A 27,377-nucleotide genomic window follows, 5' to 3' on the forward strand; every position below is an offset into this window, starting at 1 on the left:
AGTAACGGAAGCTAAAGAGAATATTTTGGGCTCTGTCAAATACATCCTTTGAACAGAGGACAAAAGTGTTAACCATATTTTGACCCTAAAGTATCTTATATCCTGGCCATTGTTTCAGCCAGGAGAGTGACTATCTCTCTAGTAAGTGACCCTACATGCAGACAAGGTGGTTTTCAGACTTATTTCTGATTTTGCCCCTACAGAGACTATTTCTGCATAATTGGATGAGCATTCCAGTTTTACTAGCTGCAAACATTCAAAAATAAGTTGGACCTCAAATCACGAGTTGCTTAAAAATCATGAGATTGTTTAGTCTTTTTTTTAATTTTATTTTTTTAAGCCTTTAGAATTCATATTTCTCCCCAGCCATGAGGGCAAGATACTTTTTTCTTTTCTTTTGAAAGCAGAGATTCTTGCATAATGAAATGATTCCAAGAACAGAGGCTTTAAATAAAAAACAAAAACTCACCAAGTATTGCTAGTCTCATGACAAAATCTTGAGAGATGGCAACACTTTAGATTGCTATTCTCTTTCATTGCTAAGCCTTCAAACAGGTTGGAATATCAACTTTGTAGTCTATGTGTGGTTAAAGGGTATAAAACTGTATTTAGTATAAAGCCATATGGTTTTAAAAATTATTCAAAGGCAGATCAGGAGTTTCTGAAAGGAAATAGTGCTCACTCCACCAGTGAGTTGCTGGCTTTGCAAACAGGAAGCTACAGTGCTTCATATGACTAAACTAATAGCCTTGAAAAGCCTTCTGTTGATCTTTTTGACAAACTACTAAGACTTAATATTGGTCTCTTACCTGCTGTTTTCATATGCAGAATCTCCTAACCTTCTCTCAGTTTTGTCTAATAAAACAAAAGCAAATCTATATCACTTATAAATACAGTATGTAAATGGTCTCACCATACTTTAGATATGCTCTTGCTTTGATTGGAGAACAAGTAAAACACTCAGATGCAAGTGTATCTTCTGCTTCTGTCTTCCTCTTGTTAGAGCAATGGATCTCTAAAATGTACATCTCCCTCCATGTTTTTTTGGAAGGGAGTTTGTGCACTTCTGGCCATTTCCCATAACTACTGCTTAGAGTGATGAATTCTACTATGGAGAAAGGATAAAAGTGGTTTTCTTACCTGTCATTTCATGTTTTGTATATAAGATCTGCTACTCTGGCCAGACCCAGGATATTATGGGAGATTCTGCTGATGACCGAACGGTCACTCATCTGGGATGTGAGAGACCTGAGTTCAATTCACTGCTTTGCCTGATGAGGTGAAGGAATTTGAATTAGGGTCTCCCACAATGGCCCTCCTCATCAGGCAGAGTGGAGAATGGAACTCGTCTCCCACATCCCACGTAAGTGCGCCCTAACTACTGAGCTAAAACTTACGAGGGAGGCTCCTCTTCTGGCTGTTTCATTGATCCTTTCCTTTGCTTTTGTCAAAATGCCTGAAAGTCTAAACAGTTTTTTGGGGCAAAAATTTGGGTTTGACATTACTGCAGTGTTTAGTGTGTGTGTTTGGTCAATATATTCATGAATAGTTTTGGTCAACCTGAAACTTCCTTTTTCATTGAATAAACTATTCATCTGAAAATTTTACCCAGCTCTAATTTGAAAGCCACTGCACGGATCTCACACTCAGCTGTCTATATTCCAGTAGAAGAAGCTGGCAAGGAGAGAGGGAAGAGGAACTTTTTTTTGTATACTCTGGTTCTAGGAACAGTGGAAGTAAGAGAATAGAACCTATTTGAAAAAGTTAAAATTAAGGTTAAAAAGACCACAGTGTGTTCTCTCCTGTGTGAATGTCTGTTTACGCAAAGCCGTCTTCAAGTTCTTTACAGGTAATACTATATCATGCAGTAAGCTGTAATATACTAGTTATCATGGGCCGCAGAAAGTGACTCCATATAAATCAGTGTCTGTTCTAAACTTGGTTTTGACATTCTCCTCTTTTTTTCTCACAGAAACTCTTCTTTCAGATTGGTATTTTGCATACTGATGCCCTGGTCCTTCAATCTGACTATATGGGCACAGGGGTAGTCTCAGGCCTTATATGGGTGCAGGGCTTAACCCGAACATTTCAGATTGAGGAGAATTTTTAGAAAGTTTGAGCTTAATTGACCCAGCTCTTTCCAGTTATGAATCTTTCAAAAGTAAAAAGTCATATTTCTCTCACTAACACTTGTTATATAAGAGGGTTTTTTTGACCATTTATATCTAAAGTACGTAGTCCTAAAGGCTTCAGACTTCATTTTTATGCCTTTTAAGCCCAGTGAAAACTAGTACATAGGCTTTATTTTTCCTTTTTTCAAGAATTCCTAAATTCTTTAGGTTTTTTTTTCTTACTAGTATTTACAAACTCTACACAATATTAGTGGAGTTTCTAAGCTATAATTAGTGGTATGGAGCTTACAAGCAGCCTGCAGATGTAAGCACTGTGTCGGCCTCTGTATACTTTACAAGGTTTGTGAATCAAAACCTATACAGCTTATACATGTCTTTACAGTGTTACATTTCAAATTTCTGTATAAGTGAAACACCAGAATACTAAAATGAAAACTAAGTTTCAGACAAATACGTAATAAAGAAAAGGTCATTAATACATAGGTAGGGCCCTTTTTGTTTTCAGTTTTTATTTTATTTACATTTTTCTGGGAATTTACCAGAGTTTTTTAAGCCAAAAAACAAGTGCAAATCCGTGCAAAAAACTATTAATAATTTTTCTGGGTAAATATTGGGGTTTATTTTGGTGGATGGAAAGATGAGGGGAAAGTATTCAATAGATAAATGCTTTAAATTCCATTCATCAATGTAGGTTGCTGCAGAACTAAAATAATGCCACCTCTTGAGTTTAAGAAAACTGTACATCTCCAATCTCCAAATAAAACTTTTCATTTGAATAAATAGTTTACTGTTGTAGACTTAGAACTATTAGCATATAAATATTTACATTTAATAATTGGGCCACTCCATTTGCAGCGCATGCACTCAACTTCATCCTTTTCTCCTGTTTTTGTTTTTTGTTGCTTTTCTCCTGTTTTGTATTTAAACTTTTGAATATTTCCATGTGTTCTGAAACATATTCTGATACAGATTTTTGCTTTCTTCCCATTTTAGTGTGTCAAATATTTAAAGTGTTATCTGCTAATAGCTTGAAATGTGTACATGATGGGCATAAGATTAATCAGTATATTCAGATGTGTGCGCACTTCAGAGCTTGTGTGCGTGCCTGTTTGTTTAGAAAGTAGAGTGAAAATCAGGGCAAAAAATGAATAATACTTTTTGTAAAACATGGGAATTTTTTGGTAAAAATCTGTTTAAACTGAAAATGAAGGGGCTTATATATAGGTTATGTGTGTTCAGAAAATTATTGAAATGATATTTAAAAAAAATCCAAAATCCTTGAAATTGAGGAAATTCACTTTTGCTTCCCTGCAATAGTCTTAACTCTGCCCTATTAACATTGACCATACTTCCCTATCCGATACTCAGGCATGCCACAAAAATACTGCGTGTTGTCTTGCAAAAAATCCCATATACAACTCATGAACCAGAGGCCCTGCCTCTTATCATCCTATTTCATTATGGGCCAGAGAGCACCTTGTCACACATTTTGCACATTCCATATGCCTACCATAAAGTACACTATGTAGGTCTGATCCTGCAAGATGCTGAGTACCTACAACATCCCTCAAAGCCATGGCACTGGACACCTTCCAGGAGGCTTGCAGGATAGGACCATATAGATAGAAGATCCAAATTAGCAAGATACTTAAGTACATGGTTAACTTTGAGCACATGAGTAATCCTATTGACTTTAACAGGACAACTCACCGTTGCTGAAAGTTAAGTACATTCTTAAGGTTTTTGTTAAAATGGGCCAGAGCTTTGACTACAGTTACTTCACCTTCCCAGTATTGGTCAGACTCCAATCTCTAGATGACTGACCAGAGCTCATATTTTAGTATTTACACAGCTGGTCTGTAAAACTCTAATATTGCAGACACCCTTGCAATACTGCCCTGAAATCACCCAATGTCTGATAGGGTAGGGGAGGATGGTTGCAGTCTATATTCTAGAGAAAATCTACAATGTTTTAATTTGTGTATCCAAAGGAAAGTATAGGTTGGGGGGAGGGGGGAAGAGAGAGAGAGAGAAAAAAACATGGAACTCTGGATGGGTATTTTAAATCTGATGCCTAACTAAAAATCTTACATTTTCTTTACAATACTTTCAGGTCATGAGTTTTTCCAGTTAGTAAACTCTTCCACAAAAAATACACTCTGTCCATTCATGTGATAAAATAACTTAAATCATCATCAGTCTCCGGACCCTCCTATGCCTACAAGAAAATATAAGTGTTGCAGCATATCTAGAAGACGCAAAGTCTGGCTCTATTGGATTTAAAAAGGAAGTGAATTCCATAATTGAGGACACCTTGTAAAAAGCTCCCTTTCATTTGTAGAAATGGTGCTCCAGCTTGAGTACCTCTCTTCTTCTGTCCTTCTGCAGTGGAAGACAAAGGTGCAGTACCTCAGATACCAAACCATTTAAGACTTAAAGCCTTATTTAAAAAAAAGGCACCTTGAACTTTTCCCAGAAATTTATCAGGAAGCAGTGCTGCTCCTGGAAGTTCTGATGTTATATGCTGCTACATTATGGCTGGCTCATCATACGGCCATCTGTGTTGTACTAGCTCGAGTTTCTGAATAGTGTCTTTGCAACCCCCTGTAGTGCTCATGATACCAGTCTTGTCTCAAGGTGGTAAAGAAGTGAGTGATTATAGCAAGGTCTGTAACAGAAACAAAATCTCACTCTAACTAGATCCAGATTCTTGGAAAAGACCTATTTAGCTACAGCTGTTAGTTAAAATTCCAAAAGCAACTCTGAATCATACAGTTCCAAAAGTTAATTTGGGGGTACAAATGGGTACAAATGGTGGATTCTCTCATCCAGGGGTACTATACTCATCTTTCAACTGCTGTCCCTAACCCACCATCGCTTCTCCAATCGTTTTAATTAATACTCATCAAGCTTGCCTTCCTCTGTTCTGTCTTCATAAAGACACTGAGTTTATTCATTTCATTGCACCAGTGGATCTTATGTGAAAAGGTGAATATACTGAATTCAATGCAATCCATGTTTCCTTACTAACTCTGATGGTCTCATGTACATGTTACACAGAAAGGGTGGCAAAACAGTTTCCTGTAAGAGCGTATGTGTAGGATCTCTTAATACAGATTAATAGTTATCTAAAACCCAGCTGACTTGGAGCTAGGAAATTGGAGGACTTGAAAAATTGCCATTTAATCTGCTTCCACCTTTTTGCCGACCTTTCCAGAAAAATGGAAGGTTTTACATATGTTGGTAGTTGGCAAGATTTTATGACAAACAATAGTTTCTGAAGCAAGAGCTCCATGACAGGATGTCCTTTGCCCTTAAGGAAGTTTTTTCCCACATGGATATATTGATAGCCTCCAATTCAATATTGCCACACTGGCCTTTGCTAGCGAAGGACTTACATCCAGTTTGCAGTGAGAGAGTTAGAAGATGCTATGGTGGAGGTGAAGAACTCTTCTTTGTCTCCTGCACTGTTCCTGCTTGTGACTGCAAATACTCTATACATTTGCGATCAAATTCAGTCAGGGACTTCCAGTGCTGTAGCCATTCTGCTTATCCTTTACCTTCCTCTGTAAACCATCATGACTTGTAAGGGTGAAGTTAAGAGGACATTTAAAGATCACTGTATCAAGTCAGGAAAAAGATCTTGGCGTCATCGTGGATAGTTCTCTGAAGATGTCCACGCAGTGTGCAGAGGCTGTCAAAAAAGCAAACAAGATGTTAGGAATCATTAAAAGGGGATAGAGAATAAGACTGAGAATATATTATTGCCCTTATATAAATCCATGGTACGCCCACATCTCGAATACTGTGTACAGTTGTGGTCTCCTCACCTCAAAAAAGATATTCTAGCACTAGAAAAGGTTCAGAAAAGGGCAACTAAAATGGTTAGGGGTTTGGAGAGGGTCCCATATGTGGAAAGATTAAAGAGGCTAGGCCTCTTCAGCTTGGAAAAGAGGAGACTAAGGGGGATGTGACAGAGGTATATAAAATCATGAGTGATGTGGAGAAAGTGGATAAGGAAAAGTTATTTACTTATGCCCATAATACAAAAACTAGGGGTCACCAAATGAAATTAATAGGTAGCAGATTTAAAACAAATAAAAAGAAGTTCTTCACACAGCGCACAGTCAACTTGTGGAACTCCTTACCTGAGGAGGTTGTGAAGGCTGGGACTATAACAATGTTTAAAAGGGAACTGGATAAATTCATGGTGGCTAAGTCCATGAATAGCTATTAGCCAGGAAGGGTAAAGAATTGGTGTCCCTAGCCTCTGTTCATCAGAGGATGGAGATGGATGGCAGGAGAGAGATCACTTGATCATTGCCTGTTAGGTTCACTCCATGTGGGGCACCTGGCATTGGGCACTGTTGGTAGACAGATACTGGGCTAGATGGACCTTTGGTCTGACCCGGTATGGCCGTTGTTATGTTCTTATGTTAATGATGGCGGACAAAAGGTTGTTATGCAGTCCCAACCCTTTGATAGTGGCCTGATGGCGAACAATACGTTACTTCAGAGCCATCTGGAACCTCAAGTTTCATGAGCCTCTAAGGCATGGACGACCACAACATGCTCTCTTTCCTTATGGGAAAGATGTGTCCTGACCTCAAATCACAGAAGATAAAAGATCTGTCCTGATTAACATTTTCTTGCTCCATCTCCAGTCCCATTCCAAATACTTGACACTACAGTTTTTGACTCTGTGAGCTGATCTGCAAACTAATTTTTACAGTGCCCTAGTTGTAATGGCACCTGACATCCATGAAAACTTGAACCTATGCAGAAGTCATTAACTTCAGTGAAGTTGCCAAACATTGTCAGCCTTGGTGCCTCAGCACAGTGAAGAATCTGATCGGTTCAGCAAAGGCCTCTTTGGTGTTTCAGGGTGACCAGTGTATCAATATTACCCCATTCCAAGATCTGAAAATCAGATGGACGCATATAACTATCTTTAGGTCTGTAGACCTCCTACATGTGAATGTAGCTAGAACAAGCACAGCCATGCCTCCTGCCTGAGTTCCCTGTGTCTAGTGCTGCACAGTATACTTGGCTGAAGTCTGCACCAACAACTGCAATGACATCTAGCCAGGTTTGCTTATGTCTGCAAAGTTTGGTGTAAGAACCTTTAAATCTGAATTATAGTCTCATGTCCAAAACTTTTCTTTTTGATAGCTTTAGTGTTCTAATTTATTAACTAAGTATAATTTGTAATTTTCCTTCTAGTCTAATCTTCTGTCTCTGAATTGGAAAATTTTCAGATTTATTTTTTCCTCCCATCTAACGCTGGGCATATTTCAGATCTTATGGCAATATATTCATATCACTTATTACTGCAGATCACCAGATTGAGGTAAAGTTTTGTGTACACCTGGATTGGAGCAACTCTGTCCAATGTGCTGACAAATTTAACAGTTCCCTTTTAAACCCAAGGTTTTAACTCTTAAGTGGTTATAATTTACCTAGTCCTAAATTCAACAATGCTGTAGATACGATGTGCAGTGCTTTCTGAGGCTGCAAGACATGTACGTTCTAATGTTAGTTAATTACATTTGTCAAGACATAATTCATTATTCTCCTCATAATCAAATCTTCTAACTCCAGGTTGAATAAAGAATTGGAATCTGCTACCATGGAAAGCAGACCTGTGTAATAACTTACATGGCCACTAACTCTTAGTTCAGGGGTTCCCAAACTAGGGGTCGGGACTCCTCGGGGTCGTGAGGTTATTACACGGGGGGCGGGGGGAAGGGCGCAAGCTATCAGCCTCCACCCCAAACCCTGCTTTGCCTCCAGCATTTATAATGGTATTAAATATATAAGAAGTGTTTTTAATTTATAAAGGGGGTCGCACTCAGAGGCTTGCTATGTGAAAGGGGTCACCGGTACAAAAGTTTGAGAATCACTGGCTTAGTGGCTTATTTCACTTAACAACATGATTGTCACAAAGTCCTGTGTAGCAACTGTAGGGAAAACTGCAGTCCTCTTGCTCAGCTCAACAATTAAATAAAATCTTAAAGAAAAAAAAACCTTGGATTAACAAGATGAAGTGTGTGTAAAGAACTAAAAACTTTTTAACTAACCAAGAACATTTAGGGTTCTTTACTTCGCCACAGACATTTTAAAATGTTAAATTTAAACATACTTTTCACTGATGTGAGCTATTGGAGAGTGTTCTCTTAAATGTTAACCTTTGTGAATAATTTATAATGCTAATAGTTTCTGAACCTCTGGCAATACATTAGGTATTTTGTTAAAGTGAAATTGTCTTTGACAATTGGAGTCAAGTATCAGGTGACTTTCAAATTTCCCCCTGCTATTAATACTGTGCTTATTTTAAAAAATGCTTTAAACTCATATTTATTATTTTATTTTGGTTGTAAAATCACTGTTAAACCAGAGCAGTGACTTATTTCCAGTCTCTGACAATGTTCAGGTCTTTCCATGCATACCGACAGTTGCATGCTTGAGGTCGTGATTTAGCAGGATGGCTACTGCCAACAAGTGGCTTAGAAATTACAAATTGTTTCTTTTCATAGTTTGATTAAATATTTCTCATTGTTATCTTAGATTGTTGATTTAAGGAAAATTCTACACACTTTGTTTTTTAAAATGTTATGTGATATAGTAAAATAAATAAAGATGTTGGTAACCTAATTTTGTTGGGCCTTAAGTATTTTCACATGGGAGAAAAAATCAGACACATCTCTGCAGAATCTCATTTTGCATAGCATGGTGTTTTGCGTAACGCTTTGTTCTTTCTCTCGGTATGAACTGATTGGGTTATGTTTATCTTGCTTTGTCTTGCCCTCCTTACAAACTCATAGGCAGCTGATTTCATTAGAACTTTATGCTTTATTATAGCTGAATTTCAAAATTAGAAGCAGAATTTAACTGCTAGCTGAGTGTACCCTTAAGGGCACACTTTAAAAGAATTCTCTGCTCCATGCAGGCTTTTTTCTCCATAACATATAATGGGCAGTGGCTCAATCCATTTCATTTTCTACTGCATCCCTTTTGCCTCTCTCCCTTCCCACCGCATCCCTTTTAATACTACTTTAGATGAGAAAAAAAAAAAAAACTAAGCGCTGGAGTTTTTTTGTTTTTAATTTTATTTTTATTTCTTTTTTATTTCTCAGGCCATGTCTACATCAAATTTTGCAGCGCTGGTTGTTACAGCTGTATTAGTACAGCTGTATAGGGCCAGCGCTGCAGAGTGGCCACACTTACAGCAACCAGCGCTGCAAGTGGTGTTAGATGTGGCCACACTGCAGCGCTGTTGGGCGGCTTCAAGGGCTTTCGGGGAACGCGAGAGCAAACCGGGAAAGGAGACCAGCTTCGCCGCGGTTTGCTCTCGCGTTCCCCGAACCACCCTGCAAACCGCAGGGAAGAAGACCTGCTTGCTCGGGGTTCGGGGAACGCGAGAGCAAACCGGGGAAGGAGACCAGCTTCGCCGCGGTTTGCTCTCGCGTTCCCCGAACCACCCTGCAAACCGCAGGGAAGAAGACCTGCTTGCTCGGGGTTCGGGGAACGCGAGAGCAAGCTGGGGAAGGAGACCAGCTTCGCCGCGGTTTGCTCTCGCGTTCCCCGAACCACCCTGCAAACCGCAGGGAAGAAGACCTGCTTGCTCGGGGTTCGGGGAACGCGAGAGCAAGCCGGGGAAGGAGACCAGCTTGATTACCAGAGGCTTCCTCAGGTATGCTGGGATACATGCTTATTCCACGGAGGTCAAGAAAAGCGCTGGTAAGTGTCTATACTTGATTACCAGCGCTGGATCACCAGCGCTGGATCCTCTACACCCGAGACAAAACAGGAGTACGGCCAGCGCTGCAAACAGGGAGTTGCAGTGCTGGTGGTGCCCTGCAGATGTGTACACCTCCTAAGTTGCAGCGCTGTAACTCCCTCACCAGCGCTGCAACTTTCTGATGTAGACAAGCCCTCAGTCTTAAGACGTGCACTTAGACCGCTGGTCTTCACTCATCACCAAAATCTTTTGAGGGAGAGGGAGATTTCATCCAGACTTTTTATTTAACCTATTCAGTTCTAAACAATGCTTGTCTGTAAGAAAGCTTAGATTGCAGCAATTTAAAGGATGATTAAGACTAAGTTATTTATCTCCTAGTGTGGACCAGCAACTGTCACTGCAGATTATCTGCAAAAAGAACAGGAGTACTTGTAGCACCTTAGAGACTAACAAATTTATTTCAGCATGAGCTTTCGTGGGCTACAGCTCACTTCTTCGGATGCATAGAATGGAACACAGAGACAGGAGATATTTATACATACAGAGAACATGAAAAGGTGGAAGTATGCATACCAACAGGAAGAGTCTAATCAATTGAGATGAGCTATCAGCAGCAGGAGGAAAAAAACTTTTGAAGTGATAATTAAGATGACTATTACCCAGTTAGCTGAGAACGGTGTTGCAGTTGTTTAGCTAAATACTGGATGTCTGTTACTTCAGTCATTTTCATGAACTTTGGTTAGTGAGCATGTTTTAAACTAGGGTGGGAGATGATGGTTCTCAGGTCATACAGCACAAATAGGATCTGACTTAATGTTAGTCATTTTTCTGCTTTATTTCTTCTGACACCTATATGCTATAATCATTCCAAATGCCACATTGTTTTTGTAGCAAAACTGAAATAACCTGCAGCAATACTAAAATAATCTTATCTGAAGGTCCATAAAGAAAAATGGTTCACTTTCCAATATTTTACAATTGAAAAAATCATTCACGCTCCACTATAGTAATATTTCTCCTACAGATTAAGCTCTACCTCTTCTCCCACTCCACCCTCAAATAATCATTTTTGTCTGTTTTCAGAGGATGGACCTTGGAGAATGTCTGAAGGTGCATGACCTGGCATTAAGAGCAGATTATGAAATTGCATCCAAAGAACAAGACTTTTTCTTTGAGCTTGATGTATGTTTTTTGCCTTAAAATACACTATTCTCTCTACAAACTGGTTATGCACATACAATAGATGTAACGTGCTAAATATATAGAGAAAATATAAACCTTCTCCACAAAGCTATAGATTTGGAGGGTGGGGCTCTTGCATGATTATCTAGATACTACAATAATGGGAGCATATAAATAGCTACGCATCTAGTCTGTGGCTAGAGTTGAGTATTGTGTCTGTGGCTAGGCAGTTAAATCTTCATATCTGTTATCCCCATGACTCTGAATGTCATCCAACTGTTGCCATCAACTCCTGTCTCAAAACTAATTGTGGTTTGTTACAATTGAAATTACTCATGAGGGAATTTTGCACCCCAAAAAAAAAATACAAATTATGTGCACGATATTTTAAAATTCTGCATATTTTTAAAAATAACATAATATAATCATGCCAGTTTCAATTATTTTATTAATTTATTTAAAAATACCTGTCCACAAATATGTCTATAACAATACAGACTATGAAAAAGATTCAGGAAATGTTTTTTTGACAAATAGGTTCCTTACTAGCCATATAGTAGAACCTCAGAATTATAAATACCAGAGTTATGAACTGACCGGTCATCCACACATCTCATTTGGAACTGGACGTACACAATCAGGCAGCAGAAGAGGTACCCCCTTCCACCCTCACCCCGCCCTCAGGCAAACAGGATAGCCTTGTGTTAAATGTGTAAACTACTAAAAAAAAAAAAAAAAAAAAAAAAAAGGGGGGGAGCGGGAGAGTTTAAAAAAAAAATTGACAAGGTAAGAAAATCATTTCTGTGCTTGTTTCATTTAAATTAAGATGGTAAAAGAAGCATTTTTCTTCTGCACAGTGTAGTTTCAAAGCTGTATTAAGACAGCATTCAGTTGTAAACTTTTGAAAGAACAGCCATAATGTTTTGTTCGGAGTTACAAGCATTTCAGAGTTGCAAGCAATCTCCATTCCTGAGAGAACTCTGAGGTTCTACTGTATTAATATAGAACTTTTGAGTAGTAATTCATTTAAACTATGCTACAGAAATGTATTTCCTGCACCCATCAGAAGCAGTGCGAAGGCTTGAGGGAGTCAGGGATAACGGAGGAACTGAGGGAGAGGGACATAATTGCTGGGAAGGAACCTGGGAATGAACCTGGAAGGTTGTTCATTAACTCTCATTTAGAATCCCAATGATAAAACATTTTTAGTTTTAACCCATATTGGCTGGTTGAAGTAAACTCTAGGCTGCTCTCGAAGGATTTGAACACTGGTTAAAAATGATCTTTTTCTTAGTGAAGAGAACCTAAAAGGAGTTTATTGGGTAATTCCTACACATTTTCAAATATGGCTTTGTCCAGATTTTTTTGTCTAAGTGGCTTTGCTTGTTCTTTCTGGCAGTGATAATCTTTTTTGATGTTTTAGGCAATGGATCACCTGCAGTCATTCATTGCCGACTGTGACAGAAGAACTGAAGTGGCTAAGAAAAGACTAGCAGAAACCCAAGAAGAGATCAGTGCTGAAGTTGCAGCTAAAGTAAGCATTTAAAACAGGTGTCTGACATGCTGCAAAGCCCTATTGGACTGCTTAAGGGAATACTTAAAATTGGGCTGATTTTCCTCTCTCAGAAAGTAACCATTTCTTATTTAGCACAAGTACACCTGAGGTGAATTCAAATGAGACTACCCAGAAGTGAAATTCAAACCATTTTCATAAGGAAGGAAGTTTAGGCTTTGACAGGCCACCTGAACTGAGCATTTTTGTTTGAGAAAGAGATTCCTTCTCCTCCCAGAATCTGTCCCTAAAATCATTGTTTCCCGAACTTTTTACTAGGGCAACCCACCCAACAGCATTTTCTTCTTCTTCTTTTATTTTTTTGCAACCCATTGTTACATATATGCACCCTCAACCCTGGCACCACAACCCTAATCTTGGCCTGGAGCATGTGGGAGTTTAGAGTGGTGGTTTCCAAACTTAAGGGTCACACTCCCTTTCTCCCTCCCCCCACCAAGCTGGGCTTGTGGGGGGGGGGGAGGGCATGACAGGGGTAAGGAGGCAGACGCTAGGGGTGGATTTGGGGCCAGGAACAGAGCTATGGCCAGGGGCTGAAGATGGGGGTGGGTTTGGGGCCGCAGCTGGGCTGCCATGGTGGCCAGGAGCTGGATCTGTGGAGGGGTGCGGCTTTGCTTCTGGCCCTGTCCCCAGCCTCATCCCTAGGCTGGGAATGGAGCTGTGGCCCCCTCACGAGGGGGTTGTTGCCTGCCCCCATTCCCCGGGACTCCTGCCCCATCCAACCACCTGCGTTCCTTGACACGCCTCCACCCCCCTTCCCTGTCCCCTGACTGCCCCCTGCCATCCCCATCCAATCCCTCCTCTCGTTCCTGATGACTCCCCGGGACCCCTGCCCCATCCAACCACCTCTTCTCTCTGTTCCCGACTGCCCCTGGAATCCCTGCCCCTGACTGCCTCCCACTGCCTCATCCAACCCCTGCTCCTTCCTGACTGCTCCCCCGGGACCCTTGCCCCTATTCAATTTCCCTGTTCCCTGCCCTCTGACCACCCCGAACACTATCCAGCCCCCTCCCCTCCCCCAAACGCCCCTGCCTTCTATCCAACACCCCCTCCCTGCTCCCTACCCCCTTACTGTGTTGCCTGGAGGTGGCTGGTGGCGCTACAGCCACGCTGCTCAGCTGGAGCCGGGGCAGGCCTCTGCCACCACGAACCACATGGAGCATTGGTGGCTGGAGGCACTACAACCATGCTGTTCAGCTGGAGGTGGGCCACGGTACCTAGAGCACCAGGTCAGGCTGAGCTCGCCGCCCAGAGCATGCACCGGCGGCGGGCAAGCTGAAGCTGCGGGGGAGGGGAAACAGTTTGGGACTAGCCTCCCCAGCCAGGAGCTCAGGGGCTGGGCAGGAGGGTCTTGTGGGCCACTGTAGTGGGTGCCCGCCCCGCCCCACCCCTAAGAGCCAGAGGGACCTGCCAGGGGGCGAGGTGGGGAGTTCCAGCGATGCTTACCTGGGGCAGCTCCTGGGAAGCATCTGGCAGGTCCCTCTGGCTCCTAGGGGCGGGGTAGCATAGCTAAAGAGGGAGCAGGGGGTTACCTGCCATGGCGTGGGCAGCCCTCCTTGCGCCGCCCCAGCTCACCTCAGCTCTGTCTCCACCTCCCTGGGCCTGAGCGCGAAGCCGCTGCTTGCTTCTCAGCCCTCCCAGGCTTCCTGTGCGAACAGCTGATTTGCTGAGGGGGGTGGGGGGGAGAGCGGGGCGGAGGTGAGCTAGGGCAGGGAGCTGCCGGAGCTCATGGAGTTGGCGCCTAAGGTGCCACTTTAAATTTAAAAGGGCTTCTAAATTTAACAACGGGTTCCCGTGAACTGGTGCGAACCGGCTCCAGCTCACCACAGAACAGTTACCACCATGAAAATCCCAGAGGCAGCTGTAGAAATGTCATAACCTGAATATTTAATAATTTGTGAATATGCAGGGTGGACTTCCTACTTCGGGATATACGTGTTGCAGACTACAGGTTGGGTGGGGCCTACACTACTTGTGGATCAGAGGTATTTGTATATGAACATGTTTCCATTGATTTTGCCTTAAAGAGTTTATTTCATATAAGCAATGACTTCTGGATATTAATCCCAACAAGCACAATCCAGCTTCTCTGAGAAAAAAGCCAAACCTAAAACACATGAAAACCTGCCTGTATTGAGCTCCCCCTTGTTCTTCCAAGGCTGAACGAGTTCATGAATTGAATGAAGAAATTGGGAAGCTGTTGGCCAAAGTAGAACAGCTGGGAGCTGATGGAAATGTGGAGGAGTCCCAGAAAGTAATGGATGAAGTGGAGAAAGCAAGGGCAAAGAAGAGAGAAGCAGAGGTAATTTTGTTGTCTTTACATCTGTGAATTCATTGACACTTCATTCCAGATGGTCCTTAGGAGATGAGACCAGATCTCTTAAACCATATTTCTCTGAATAATTTGGTTTGGAATGCTCAGCATGTATTGCAGGCTTTTAAATGGTTTGTATTATTTTTGTTGCCAAAGTGGAAATGGCTGAGTATGTCTTTGACTTGAACTTCTATGTAAAAGGGATTTTTCTTCCGAAATTGTGTATTTTGACACCTAATTTTTTTGAATTCCCCAAAATACCTTACATTTCATCAGCAGCTATGTACTATACAATTTATCAGTCCGCAGCACTTCCTTAATTTTGATTCAGGGTATGAGACGTCAGTTGTAAACAGGGTGGATTTGATTTAAATCACTAGTCAGGAAGACTCGATTTAATCATGGATTTCTACATAAAAGTTCATTCTCATTGGTTTTTATAGCATTAATACATATTCTTCACAACTCAGAAATAGATGTAGGTTTCATTTTTAGAAGATACACACTATACATTTTTTAAGTGTTTTTTGAAAACTTTTCAGATTAGTTTTATAGGTATATCAAAAAATGAATGATTGTTTGGTTATTTCATTTACCAAAGGTAATTGAAGCAGATATTTATGAAGTCATTGGGAGGTGATCTCCAATTCAACAGGTTAATCATTAATATTTGGAGGATTTTGTTGCCATGCTGTATTAGGAGGAGAACATCACCAGACAGACATTTAATTTTTTTTATTTAACTAAAACAACTATGTTGTGTATTCTGGATGTTTTTCTTCAACAGCAAACATACAATATTTTAACAAAACAAGCATATAAATTTTTGAATGTAAACATTCAAGTTTTTTAAAATCAGGTTTGTTTTTGTTAAAATTGTTTAACTAAAATAGTTGATTTAATTTTTTTTAAATAAATATTTATGTCAGCCAGGTCAACATGAGAAACTAAAAATATTGGCTTCTGCAGCTAACTAAGTCATCTTCATCTTCATTTTCCTGTTTGTTCATAATCTGAAAAAGAAATACAATCTTTCCTGCTCTTTCAGGTCCCAAAATGATTTCTCAATTTGGAATGAATTAGTCCAAAGGACGAAAATATTCGTTCTACACCAGCAGAAGAAGCTACTGCTGTTAAGTGAGATTATCACTTCAACAGTCTCGAATCCAAGTACTTAAGTGACTTACACTAGTTCACTGGTGTGACTTTCTTTAAAACATCAGCAAACATATTTCTTGAATGGTTCACGCTTAGCTCTGAAGTTTATTATAGTTGGCATTATGGACGGATGATTGCTGGATGTGCATGTCATAGCCAGCTCCTCTTCTTTAGCAGTTAAGGTTTCACCTTGGTACCAAGTATTGAGAATATTTGCAAGAAAATGAACTGGAGATAGTGCTTGTCCCATTCGATTTTTTTAATGCTTGTACTTTAACTCTGTCTTTGCATATTTCTCTTTAAGATCTCGCTCAGTTCCTTCCAAATTTCAACAGCATCAGCAATAACACAACTATTTCCCTGCATTTTGTTCAATGCTACAGAAATAGGCTTCAGGGTACTCAGCATGTGGTCAACATTTCTCTTAAGCCCAATGTTAAGAACTTTGGCTGTGACAGTGCCATCTATTTTTTCAGTTTTGTTCACAAACTCATAGACTCATAGACTCTAGGACTGGAAGGGACCTCGAGAGGTCATCGAGTCCAGTCCCCTGCCCTCATGGCAGGACCAAATACTGTCTAGACCATCCCTAATAGACATTTATCTAACCTACTCTTAAATATCTCCAGAGATGGAGATTCCACAACTTCCCTAGGCAATCTATTCCAGTGTTTAACTACCCTGACAGTTAGGAACTTTTTCCTAATGTCCAACCTAAATCTCCCTTGCTGCAGTTTAAGCCCATTGCTTCTTGTTCTACCATTGGAGGCTAAGGTGAACAAGTTTACTCCCTCCTCCTGATGACACCCTTTTAGATAGCTGAAAACTGCTATCATGTCCCCTCTCAGTCTTCTCTTTTCCAAACTAAACAAACCCAATTCCTTCAGCCTTCCTTCATAGGTCATGTTCTCAAGACCTTTAATCATTCTTGTTGCTCTTCTCTGGACCCTCTCCAATTTCTCCACGTCTTTCTTGAATTCTGGTGCCCAGAACTGGACACAATACTCCAGTTGAGGCCTAACCAGCGCAGAGTAAAGCGGAAGAATGACTTCTCGTGTCTTGTTTACAACACACCTGTTAATGCATCCCAGAATCACGTTTGCTTTTTTTGCAACAGTATCACACTGTTGACTCATATTAAGCTTGTGGTCCACTATGACCCCTAGATCTCTTTCTGCCATACTCCTTCCTAGACAGTCTCTTCCCATTCTGTATGTGTGAAACTGATTGTTCCTTCCTAGGTGGAGCACTTTGCATTTATCTTTATTGAACTTCATCCTGTTTACCTCAGACCATTTCTCCAACTTGTCCAGATCATTTTGAATTTTGACCCTGTCCTCCAAAGCAGTTGCAATCCCTCCCAGTTTGGTATCGTCCGCAAACTTAATAAGCGTACTTTCTATGCCAACATCTAAATCGTTGATGAAGATATTGAACAGAACCGGTCCCAAAACAGAACCCTGCGGAACCCCACTTGTTATACCTTTCCAGCAGGATTGGGAGCCATTAACAACTACTCTCTGAGTACGGTTATCCAACCAGTTATGCACCCACCTTATAGTAGCCCCATCTAAATTGTACTTTCCTAGCTTATCTATAAGAATATCATGCGAGACTGTATCAAATGCCCTACTAAAGTCTAGGTATATCACATCCACCGCTTCTCCCTTATCCACAAGGCTCGTTATCCTATCAAAGAACGCTATCAGATTAGTTTGACACGATTTGTTCTTTACAAATCCGTGCTGGCTATTCCCTATCACCTTACCACCTTCCAAGTGTTTGCAGATGATTTCTTTGATTACCTGCTCCATTATCTTCCCTGGCACAGAAGTTAAACTAACTGGTCTGTAGTTTCCTGGGTTGTTTTATTTCCCTTTTTATAGATGGGCACTATATTTGCCCCCTTCCAGTCTTCTGGAATCTCCCCCGTCTCCCATGATTTCCCAAAGATAATAGCTAGAGGCTCAGATACCTCTTCCATTAACTCCTTGAGTATTCTAGGATGCATTTCATCAGGCCCTGGTGACTTGCAGGCATCTAACTTTTCTAAGTAATTTTTTACTTGCTCTTTCCTTATTTTCTCTTCTAAACCTACCCTCTTCCCGTAAGCATTCACTATACTAGACATTCCTTCAGACTTCTCAGTGAAGACCGAAACAAAGAAGTCATTAAGCATCTCTGCCATTTCCAAGTCTCCCGTTACTGTTACCCCCTCCTCATTGAGCAGTGGGCCTACCCTGTCCTTAGTCTTCCTCTTGCTTCGAATGTATTGATAAAAAGTCGTCTTGTTTCCCTTTATTCCCATAGCTAGTTTGAGTTCATTTTGTGCCTTTGCTTTTCTAATCTTGCCTCTGCATTCCCGTGTTATTTGCCTATATTCATCCTTCGTGATCTGACCTAGTTTCCATTTTTTATATGACGCCTTTTTATTTTGTAGGTCACGCAAGATCTCAAGGGTAAGCCAAGGTGGTCTTTTGCCACATTTTCTATCTTTCCTAACCATCGGAATAACTTGCTTTTGGGCCCTTAATAGCGTCCCTTTGAAAAACTGCCAACTTTCCTCAGTTGTTTTTCCCCTCAGTCTTAATTCCCATGGGACCTTGCCTATCAGCTCTCTGAGCTTACCAAAATCCGCCTTCCTGAAATCCATTGTCTCTATTCTGCTGTACTCCCTTCTACCCTTCCTTAGAATTGCAAATTCTATGATTTCATGATCACTTTCACCCAAGCTTCCTTCTACTTTCAAATTCTCAACAAGTTCCTCCCTATTTGTTAAAATCAAGTCTAGAACAGCTTCCCCCCTAGTAGCTTTTTCAACTTTCTGAAATAAAAAGTTGTCTGCAATGCAGTCCAGGAACTTATTGGATAGTCTGTGCCCCGCGGTGTTATTTTCCCAACATATATCTGGATAGTTGAAGTCCCCCATCACCACCAAATCTTGGGCTTTGGATGATTTTGTTAGCTGTTTGAAAAAAGCCTCATCCACCTCTTCTGCCTGATTAGGTGGCCTGTAGTAGACTCCCAGCACGACATCACCTGTGTTTTTTACCCCTTTTAGCCTAACCCAGAGACTCTCCACCCTTCCATCTCCTATGTCCATCTCCGCCTCAGTCCAAGTGTGTACATTTTTAATATATAAGGCAACACCTCCTCCCTTTTTCCCCTGTCTATCCTTCCTGAGCAAACTATACCCATCCACACCAACATTCCAGTCGTGTGTATTATCCCACCAAGTTTCAGTGATGCCAACAATGTCATAGTTGTATTTATTTATTAGCACTTCCAGTTCTTCCTGCTTATTACCCATACTTCTTGCATTTGTATAAAGGCATCTAAGATACTGGTTTGATTTTGCCTCCCAGCTTTGCCCTGACCCTCCTTCCTCTCTGCCATTATAGCCCGTGCTCCCTCTTGTTTCCAACCCTTCTCCCAGGTCTTGTTCCCCACTTACCTGCGGGCTTTGCTCACCTGTCCCCGTCGAACCTAGTTTAAAGCCCTCCTTACTAGGTTAGCCAGTCTGTGCGCAAATAAGGCCTTTCCCCTCTTCGAAAGGTGAACGCCATCTGTTCCTAGCAGTCCTTCCTCAAATAGCATCCCGTGGTCGAGGAAGCCAAAGCCCTCCTGGCGACATCATCTTTGCAGCCAGGCATTCACCTCCACGATGCAACTGTCATCAGATTGGGCCAGTTCTTGATATAGTGCTTAAAACGGTCCACTACTGAGTTCCATTGCATGTCTTGTGGGAGAGTTAGCTTGGATCCTCCCACTTTTTTCAGAGCAGCCGCTGCATAGTGGTTATTACGGAAGTATTTTGCAGTTTCAACAACATTAACCTTTATTTCTGGAACACTGAAGTCTTTGGCTAGGAGGTGCATCAAATGAGCATTGCAACCGTATGTTGTTAGCTTGGGACTCTCTTCTAAATTTCTTCTCATCTCATTTGCAGCATTGTCTGCAACCAGGTTGTGTACTAGACAATTGAATTTTTTTTCACAGTTTGTTATAGCTCTTGCTGCTGCTACTTGTAAGTATTCTGTGTGTGCATTTCCTGATGTATCAAGTGCTTCTTTAAGGAAAACATTCCCTTCTTCTTTTGTCACACAAAGATATACAGCAAGATCATTGTGGACATTGCTCCACCCATCAAGACTCAGGTTAACAATTTCACCTTCTAGACCTTTTGCATAGTGCTCTATTTCTCTTTCATACACTTTATCCAGCAATTTGCCTGTGAAATCTGCTCTGTTGGGTGGATTGTATCCTGATCTTAATGACTGAACATGTTAATGAAGTGTGGGTTCTCAGTCATACGGAAAGGAGAGTTTGTTGCATAAACAAACCAGGCAATTTTTAATCAATTACCTCTTTTTATAATCTACTGGTTCTTATCACAGATTTATCTATGGTTGTTTCAGGATGATGGAGATTTTTTTTTCTTTTTACTTTCATCTTCAACGCAGCTACCTCCTGAGAGAGAACATTTCTCATTATGTTGTTTCGTTCGGGCGACCAGGCCTTGCATTTCTTTATTGCACTGTTTGCATTTTGCACGCATGCCTGTCTTATCCACAGGTAGAGGAACTTCATTAAAATATCTCCAAACTGGGTCTTTTTCACGGCCTGCTGCCATTATAGGTTTTCCCTTCTAGAGAGAGAATGGGATGGTAGATCTCAAATCGATGAAGGCTACACTCAAAGACCTCAAGACTTCTGGAATATGCTGCTCAAACAGTTTCACTTTTTTTTTCTACTGCCTGGCCCTCCCTTCTCACATTTATCTCCAGGTGACTTCTCCTTGTCCAGACCTATTCTGCCCCCACAATCTTCTATTCATTGAACTTTTTGAAACTTTGCACTTTTAGAGAGAGGTAAGGGATTGACACACATTTGCAGAGGGACAATAGGGTTGAGGTCTGTTATTTCTCACCTCTATATATAATTTATTTATTTAAAAATATTTTTGCTATTAACAAGCATGTTCTCTCTGGAGACACAAATCCACAGTTTGAGAACTGCAAAATTAAGCATCTCTGATGGTATCTTCTAGACTGAGCACTGAGTCCCATTGGGTAGATAGAAAGATAAACCTAAATAATCTAGACAGAAGACCCATGAACCCCATAAGATTGGTTCCCTAATCCATGAACTATTGGAACTCATTTACAAAACTTTTCTTAACCATTACATGAATATATTGTTTCATACTATAGAATTAGAATTTATAATCCCTATTCCATGATGAGATATCTTTGAGCTATAATGTATCTTAATTAAAACTATCTTTAGGTAAGTATTTTCCTCAAAAAGCATTTAATCAAAAAAATCCGATTTTAAATAAAAAAGTGAGTTTTTTTTAAAAAAATTTAAATCATTTATTTGTATCCACCCTCATTGTAAAGCTAACTTTGCTTCAGAGTTAGCTTAAATATAGCTCATATTTTCACCACTATTCTGTTATTATTCAGTCCATTGGGTCTCTGTTGGTATTCCCACTTTTTTTTTTAAGGTAGTCCTGCACTATTTCAAGTGTATTTATTTTCACAGATAAGGCTTTTACTTAAGTTGAGTTATGTTGGTCTGTTTCGTTTTCATGGACAGTGTATTTGGTTCTACAGTTGTTAAGACCAGTTGGTATTATGGCTAGTGCTGGTAAGAAGACTAGTTTTCAGCCTTATGCATGATGAGACTTTTTCAAAGGTGTATAACACTGACAAGACAAACCAGTTTTCACTGGAGCTCTCAAAAGACTCTTCACTGAGAGCTATTTCGATGTCATATTTCTGCTTTCTATCTGAGTCTTTTTGATGCTGGAGCAGCTTAAAATAACTGCAAATATTTGTTTTTTTTTTTTTTTTACAGAGGATTAAGTGTGGCTTTGTTCCTTTTCCCAGCTGTCCTCAGATACTCAAATGGCCAAACAAATTTTGCTCAATTAAAAATAACTCTTCAGTAGAGATCAAGATTGGAAAGTTGATTTTTCAGGATAGCATTTTAAATAGATTCACTCTGGAAACCACTGTGCAATCTTCATAGATATGGTGCTCACTGCTAATATTTACTAGCTATGTTGAACTCTCAAAAATTGTCAGACTCCTCCAAAGTAACCTACTGTGGAGGAGAGATTAAAGAACAGGTCCGTTTTCTTTTGTTTTTATTTGAAAAGCAAAATGAATTGCCCACGGCTCTATTTTTTTGTTCGTGTCCAAATAATGTTTTATTTAAAAATAATGAAATTTCTTTGTATTTTAATGGAGACATATGATTTATACCTTACATGGATAAAATTAATAGTAAAACAGGTCTAATATAGTATCCTGAATTACTCTGACTCTTAATTGGCAAGTATAACCCTTGATGTATGTTGCTTCTGGTAAGAGGTTCTTGTGTTCGTATTTTCATGTATTGAAGAGTAAGAAGCTCTCAAAATGTATCTCCTCCCCTCCCCCCACCCCCGCAGGAAGTGTACAGGAATTCAATGCCTGCCTCCAGCTTTCAGCAGCAGAAGCTCCGTGTGTGTGAAGTGTGTTCTGCCTACCTTGGTCTTCATGATAACGACAGGCGACTTGCTGACCACTTTGGAGGAAAACTGCACTTAGGGTTTATCGAAATAAGGGAGAAACTTGAGGAGCTCAGGGTAAATCAGTTTTACTTATTTTTTCTTTCTCTCTTACTGACAACTTAATCTCATGTGAGAAGATCTTAGAGGAAACTTTTTTATTGTATGTGAATTTATTTGTTCATCTTGTAAATTTAAAACTTTTGAGGCAGGCCCATATTAAAAATTGGTTGAATGGTAAGTTAAAGATAATGACAGGACAGTGTTATAAAATGATCTCTTGGCATGGTGAGTTCATATGAACAACCTGCATTTTAATATAGCCAAATGCATATCATACATCTCTGAACAAAGAACATAGGTCACACTTACAAAGAAGGAAGTGTATCCTGGAATGCACTGACACTGAAAAGGACTTGATGGTCATGTTGGATAATGAACTGAACATGAGTTCTCAGTATGATACTATGGCTAAGAGGAGTAATGTGATTCTTGGATGTACAAGCAGCGGGAATATTGAGTAGGAACAGAGGTGGTATTTCTTCAGTATTCAATGTGAACAGGACCACTACTGGAATGTGGTGTCCATGCTCTGGAAACCCTGCCTTACAGTGAGAAACGAAAGAAGCTCTGTTCAAGAAAAGGTTAATAGGTGACTTAAGCACCCTGTAAAAGTAGCTACATGGGGAGGGAGATCTTGGTAGTAGAGGGCTCTTCCCTTTAGCAGACAAAGGCATAACAAGATCCAGTCCCTTGAAATTGAAGCTAGATAAATTCAAACTAGAAATAAGATGCAAATTTTTAACAGTAAATTAACCATTGAAATAACTAATCTCGAGATGTGATGATTCTTCTTTGAGTGATTGCTCATGTGTATTCCACAGTAGGTGTGTGTGCTTGCCACATGCACCGGTGCCGGAAGTTTTTCCCCTAGCAGTACCCATAGAGGAGCGCCCCAGCGACCCCTGGAGTGGCACCTCCATGGTGCGGTATAAGGGGCGCTGCACGCTCTTCCCACCCTCTGTTCCTTCTTGCCACCAGTGAAGGTGATTTGGAACTGCTCTGCTCCAGCTTTGCTGTAGCTTGTCCCCAAAACTGCTTGTTCATTCAGTGTATGGTACCTGTAGTTAGTTAGTTTAGTTCAGCTAGAGGACCCAGGCCTGGGCATGCCCCGTGCTCCGGGTTTTAAGTTATGCAACATATGTAGGCGATCTGTGCCACTGAGTGATCCGCATACAGACTGTCTGAGCTGTTTGGGGGAAACCCATCTCAGCGGACACTGCAAGATTGACAAGTCGTTTAAGCCTCAGACCGAGAGAGAAAGGGACATCAGGCTCCAGGTTATTTTGATGGAGTCAGTGCTGACCTCGGCTCTGGTGCACTGCTCTGAATCAGCACCGGGCACCATGGTGTCGGTGCGCGGCAACCCTTCGGCACCATCAACTAGTCGGTACCGCTCCCTGTCCATGGGGCATGCCAGGAAGGTTAGAAAGAGGCTTTCTTCGCTGCAGCATCTGAGTAAACCTGGGACAGAGGCTAGACCCATATCGGGCAGTCCTCAATCCCCACCGGCCTCTAGGCTTCCGACTCAAGTCGAGCAGAGTAGCCTGGCCCATTCAGAGCAGGCCTCCCCAGATATCCAGGTGTCCTCCACACCGGAGGCCCTGCAGGCGACCTGGGATGTTATGTCCATGCCAGTACCAGGAGCACCGCCAATGTCAGCCTGCACTCCAGAGGCAAGCTGCCGCTGCGATCTCCACAGTCACCCCGGCTCGGTACTGGTTTCGGTTGAGGGAACATTCTCGACACTGTTTGCCACCCAGTGGCGGTTCAGGGCAAAGTCCATGTGGATTGCCCTTGACACCCACCAGACTGTCTGGTTGGATTCCGTCTGACCTAGACTCTCAGCACCTTTTCACCTCAAGGAGCGAACACGAACGGGACCGAGGCAGACGACGCCAAAGGTCCTCATCTCGGAGGGGCTATTGCAGCCAGTCACAGCACGAATGTCAGTGTCGTTCCCGTTCGGCGTCCTGCTCCAGGGGCTCCCTGAGATCCCAGCACATGCACAGACTGGGAGAATTCAGAGCTTACAAGCCCCGACACCACCTCTAAACTCCCAAATTTCTCTGCTCTCCCTGCTCTGCTATTGTGTCTTTTCTAAATGAGAATCTCTAGCCTAACTTGAAATTGTGGGCTTGAGGCAAGAAATACTGAGTGAAATTCTGTGTCCTGTGTTATGTGGGTCGAAGGACTATATTATCATAATGGTCCTTTTTGGCCTTAAAAATCTATGAATTATGGTTTTGCAATTCAGTGAGCTATGTGAGCATGCGCTTAAGGCCCCTTGTTTTCAATAGGAGTTAAGCACAAGTTTTCCTCAATTGAAGCCCAAATGCAGTAAATGCTTCTGTTAGGATCATGAGTAAAAGTGCTAGTGGACTGAGAGTGTTCTTCTTCGAGTGCTTGCTCATATCAATTCCAATTAGGTGTGTGCGGGCCACGTGCATGTTGGTCGGAAGACTTTTACCCTAGCAACACTCGGTGGGTCGGCTGGGTCATTGAGTCCAGTGCCTGACAGCTCCCCGGCTCATGCTGTGGTTGAGCTTGCCCTCCCTTCTACACCAGAGACCTTCTCCACGGCAAGGGAGCTCATCACCATAACGGAGCCGACATGGCTTCAACCCCCGGCACCGCCGGTGTGGGTCATACAATCGATCGGGAAACAAGCCCTAGTAAGGCCACCTTCCGTTGGTCCAACAGAGAGACGTCGTTCGAGATCACAGTCTCACAGACGCTCTCGATCACGCCGTTCCCGCTCCTGGCGCCGCTCGCAGTCCCAGCACCGCTCTCCATCATGGTACCGGTCGCACTCGCACTGTTCGACATCTCGTTCACCGGCCAGATACTCCCGGTACCGACCCAACTCACGGCACCGCTTTCGGCACCGTGTATCCCGCAGTCGCTCCAGATGAAAGAACTCGAGATCCCGGTCGACCTCCAGGCACCGCTATGGTAGAATGTCCTGGTCTCGCTCACGTACTGCTATAGTTCCCGATACCACTCCCTGGTACCGCCCTGGGATCGAGCATCCAGAACAGTGGCACCCTCCCAGGGCCTATCGGCACCGCCGTGGCCATCAAGACACACATCGGTGTCATTGCAGGCTGGTAGCGCATCCTATCCTCAGGAGCGTGACTCTAACGTCCCCAGCCATATATTTCCAGAGACCCAGAGCCACAAGCAAGGGCCTCATCACTGGTCCTTCTGGACACCGTGGGCATACCACCAAGCCCTTAGGTGCTCCATGGTCGGCCCCATCAGAACACCAGGTACCAGAGGCGATAGTAAGCTGCCCCGCGCCCCACCTCCCCCAGCACGGATGAGGCTCCGATACCATCTGCAGACACCCAGGTTCCACCTGACACAGATGACGCTCCTCAAGTACAGGAGCCTCCACAGGACCCCCTGGTCCCGGGCCTCTCCTCCTCCTCACCTGACGAGGCGGCGGCGGGAACATCCATCTCAGGCCCTCCACCAATTGATCTCAGGGCCCATCAAGACCTTTTGAGACGAGTGGCTGAGAATATGAACTTACAGGGAAGGAGGTCCCTGAAATAGAGGACCCTGTTGTGGACATCCTATTGGCTGATGCACCTACTAGACTAGCTCTTCCGTTTATCCGCACCATACAGGCTAATACGGACACCATTTCGCAATCTCCAGCCTCGATTCCACCTACAGCACGGGGAGCAGAGAGAAAATATATGGTCCCCTCAAAGGGATATAAATATCTCTACATTCACCCACCTCCTTGCTCTTTAGTGGTGCAATTGGTAAATGAAAAGAAGCGTCATGGCCAGCAAGCCCCGGCTCCTAAGTCAAAGGAGGCTAGGCGCATGGACCTCCTAGGCTGCAAAATATACTTGGCCGGGGGCCTCCAACTTAGGGTGGCAAACCAACAAGCCCCCCTAAGTAGATATAACTTTAACATGTGTGTCCTTGGGGAAGTTTACGGAGCTTCTTCCCCAGGAGTCCCATCAAGAATTTACAGCCCTACTTGGGGAGGGTAAAAAGGTAGCAAGAACCTCCCTCCAGGCCTCTCTGGATGCAGCGGACTCTGCAGCCAGAACTCTGGCGTCAGGAGTGACGATGAGGCATATCTCCTAGCTCCAGGTATCAGGCCTTCCCCCTGAATTACAACAAACTATTCTGGATTTTCCCTTTGAAGGCCAGGGCCTGTTCTCAGAAAAGACTGACCCCAGATTGCAAAGTCTGAAGGACAATCGCGTTATTATGCGCTTGCTGGGTATGCACACGCCAGTGACCCAACGCAGGACCTTCCTGACCCAGCCACACCGCCCTTACGCCCCACCTAGGGCCGCCGCGCCGGGACTTTAGCAGAAGGAGTGGTAAAGGGAATCGTCGGAGGCAGTTTGGCCCTTAAGGAGGTCAAAATCAGGCGTCCCCTAAACCACCAGCGGGGCCCAAGCAGAACTTTTGGTGGGATGCCTGAGGGCGGCCCACTAGTTGCTCTACCGGATCCTTCTCCTCCCTTTTTCAACTGCCTCTCCCAATTCCTCCCTGCCTGGTCCGAGCTAATTTCAGATCGTTGGGTCCTGCGCACAGTGGAAGTGGGATACCACCTCCAGTTTGTTTCAACCCCGCCTTCCCACCCTCCCTACCCATCCCTCTTCAGGGACCCCTCTCACAAGCAATTC

The 27,377-nt window shown here is 42.4% G+C and overlaps 1 protein-coding gene across 6 annotated transcripts in view; it reads left to right on the plus strand.

Moving 5' to 3' along the window:
• Positions 1 to 27,377, plus strand: part of LOC127051762 (putative RNA-binding protein Luc7-like 2) — a 73,041-nt gene that overhangs the window by 27,053 nt on the left and 18,611 nt on the right. For all 6 annotated transcript variants that reach the window (XM_050954531.1, XM_050954498.1, XM_050954520.1 and 3 more), the window contains 4 exons: positions 10,957 to 11,055; positions 12,479 to 12,589; positions 14,784 to 14,927; positions 22,558 to 22,734. In XM_050954531.1, coding sequence (XP_050810488.1) covers positions 10,957 to 11,055; positions 12,479 to 12,589; positions 14,784 to 14,927; positions 22,558 to 22,734 — 531 coding nt within the window. The remainder of the gene's footprint in view (positions 1 to 10,956; positions 11,056 to 12,478; positions 12,590 to 14,783; positions 14,928 to 22,557; positions 22,735 to 27,377) is intronic.

The sequence above is a fragment of the Gopherus flavomarginatus genome, chromosome 1 (assembly GCF_025201925.1).
Source record: "Gopherus flavomarginatus isolate rGopFla2 chromosome 1, rGopFla2.mat.asm, whole genome shotgun sequence".
Classification (NCBI taxonomy): Eukaryota; Metazoa; Chordata; order Testudines; family Testudinidae; genus Gopherus; species Gopherus flavomarginatus.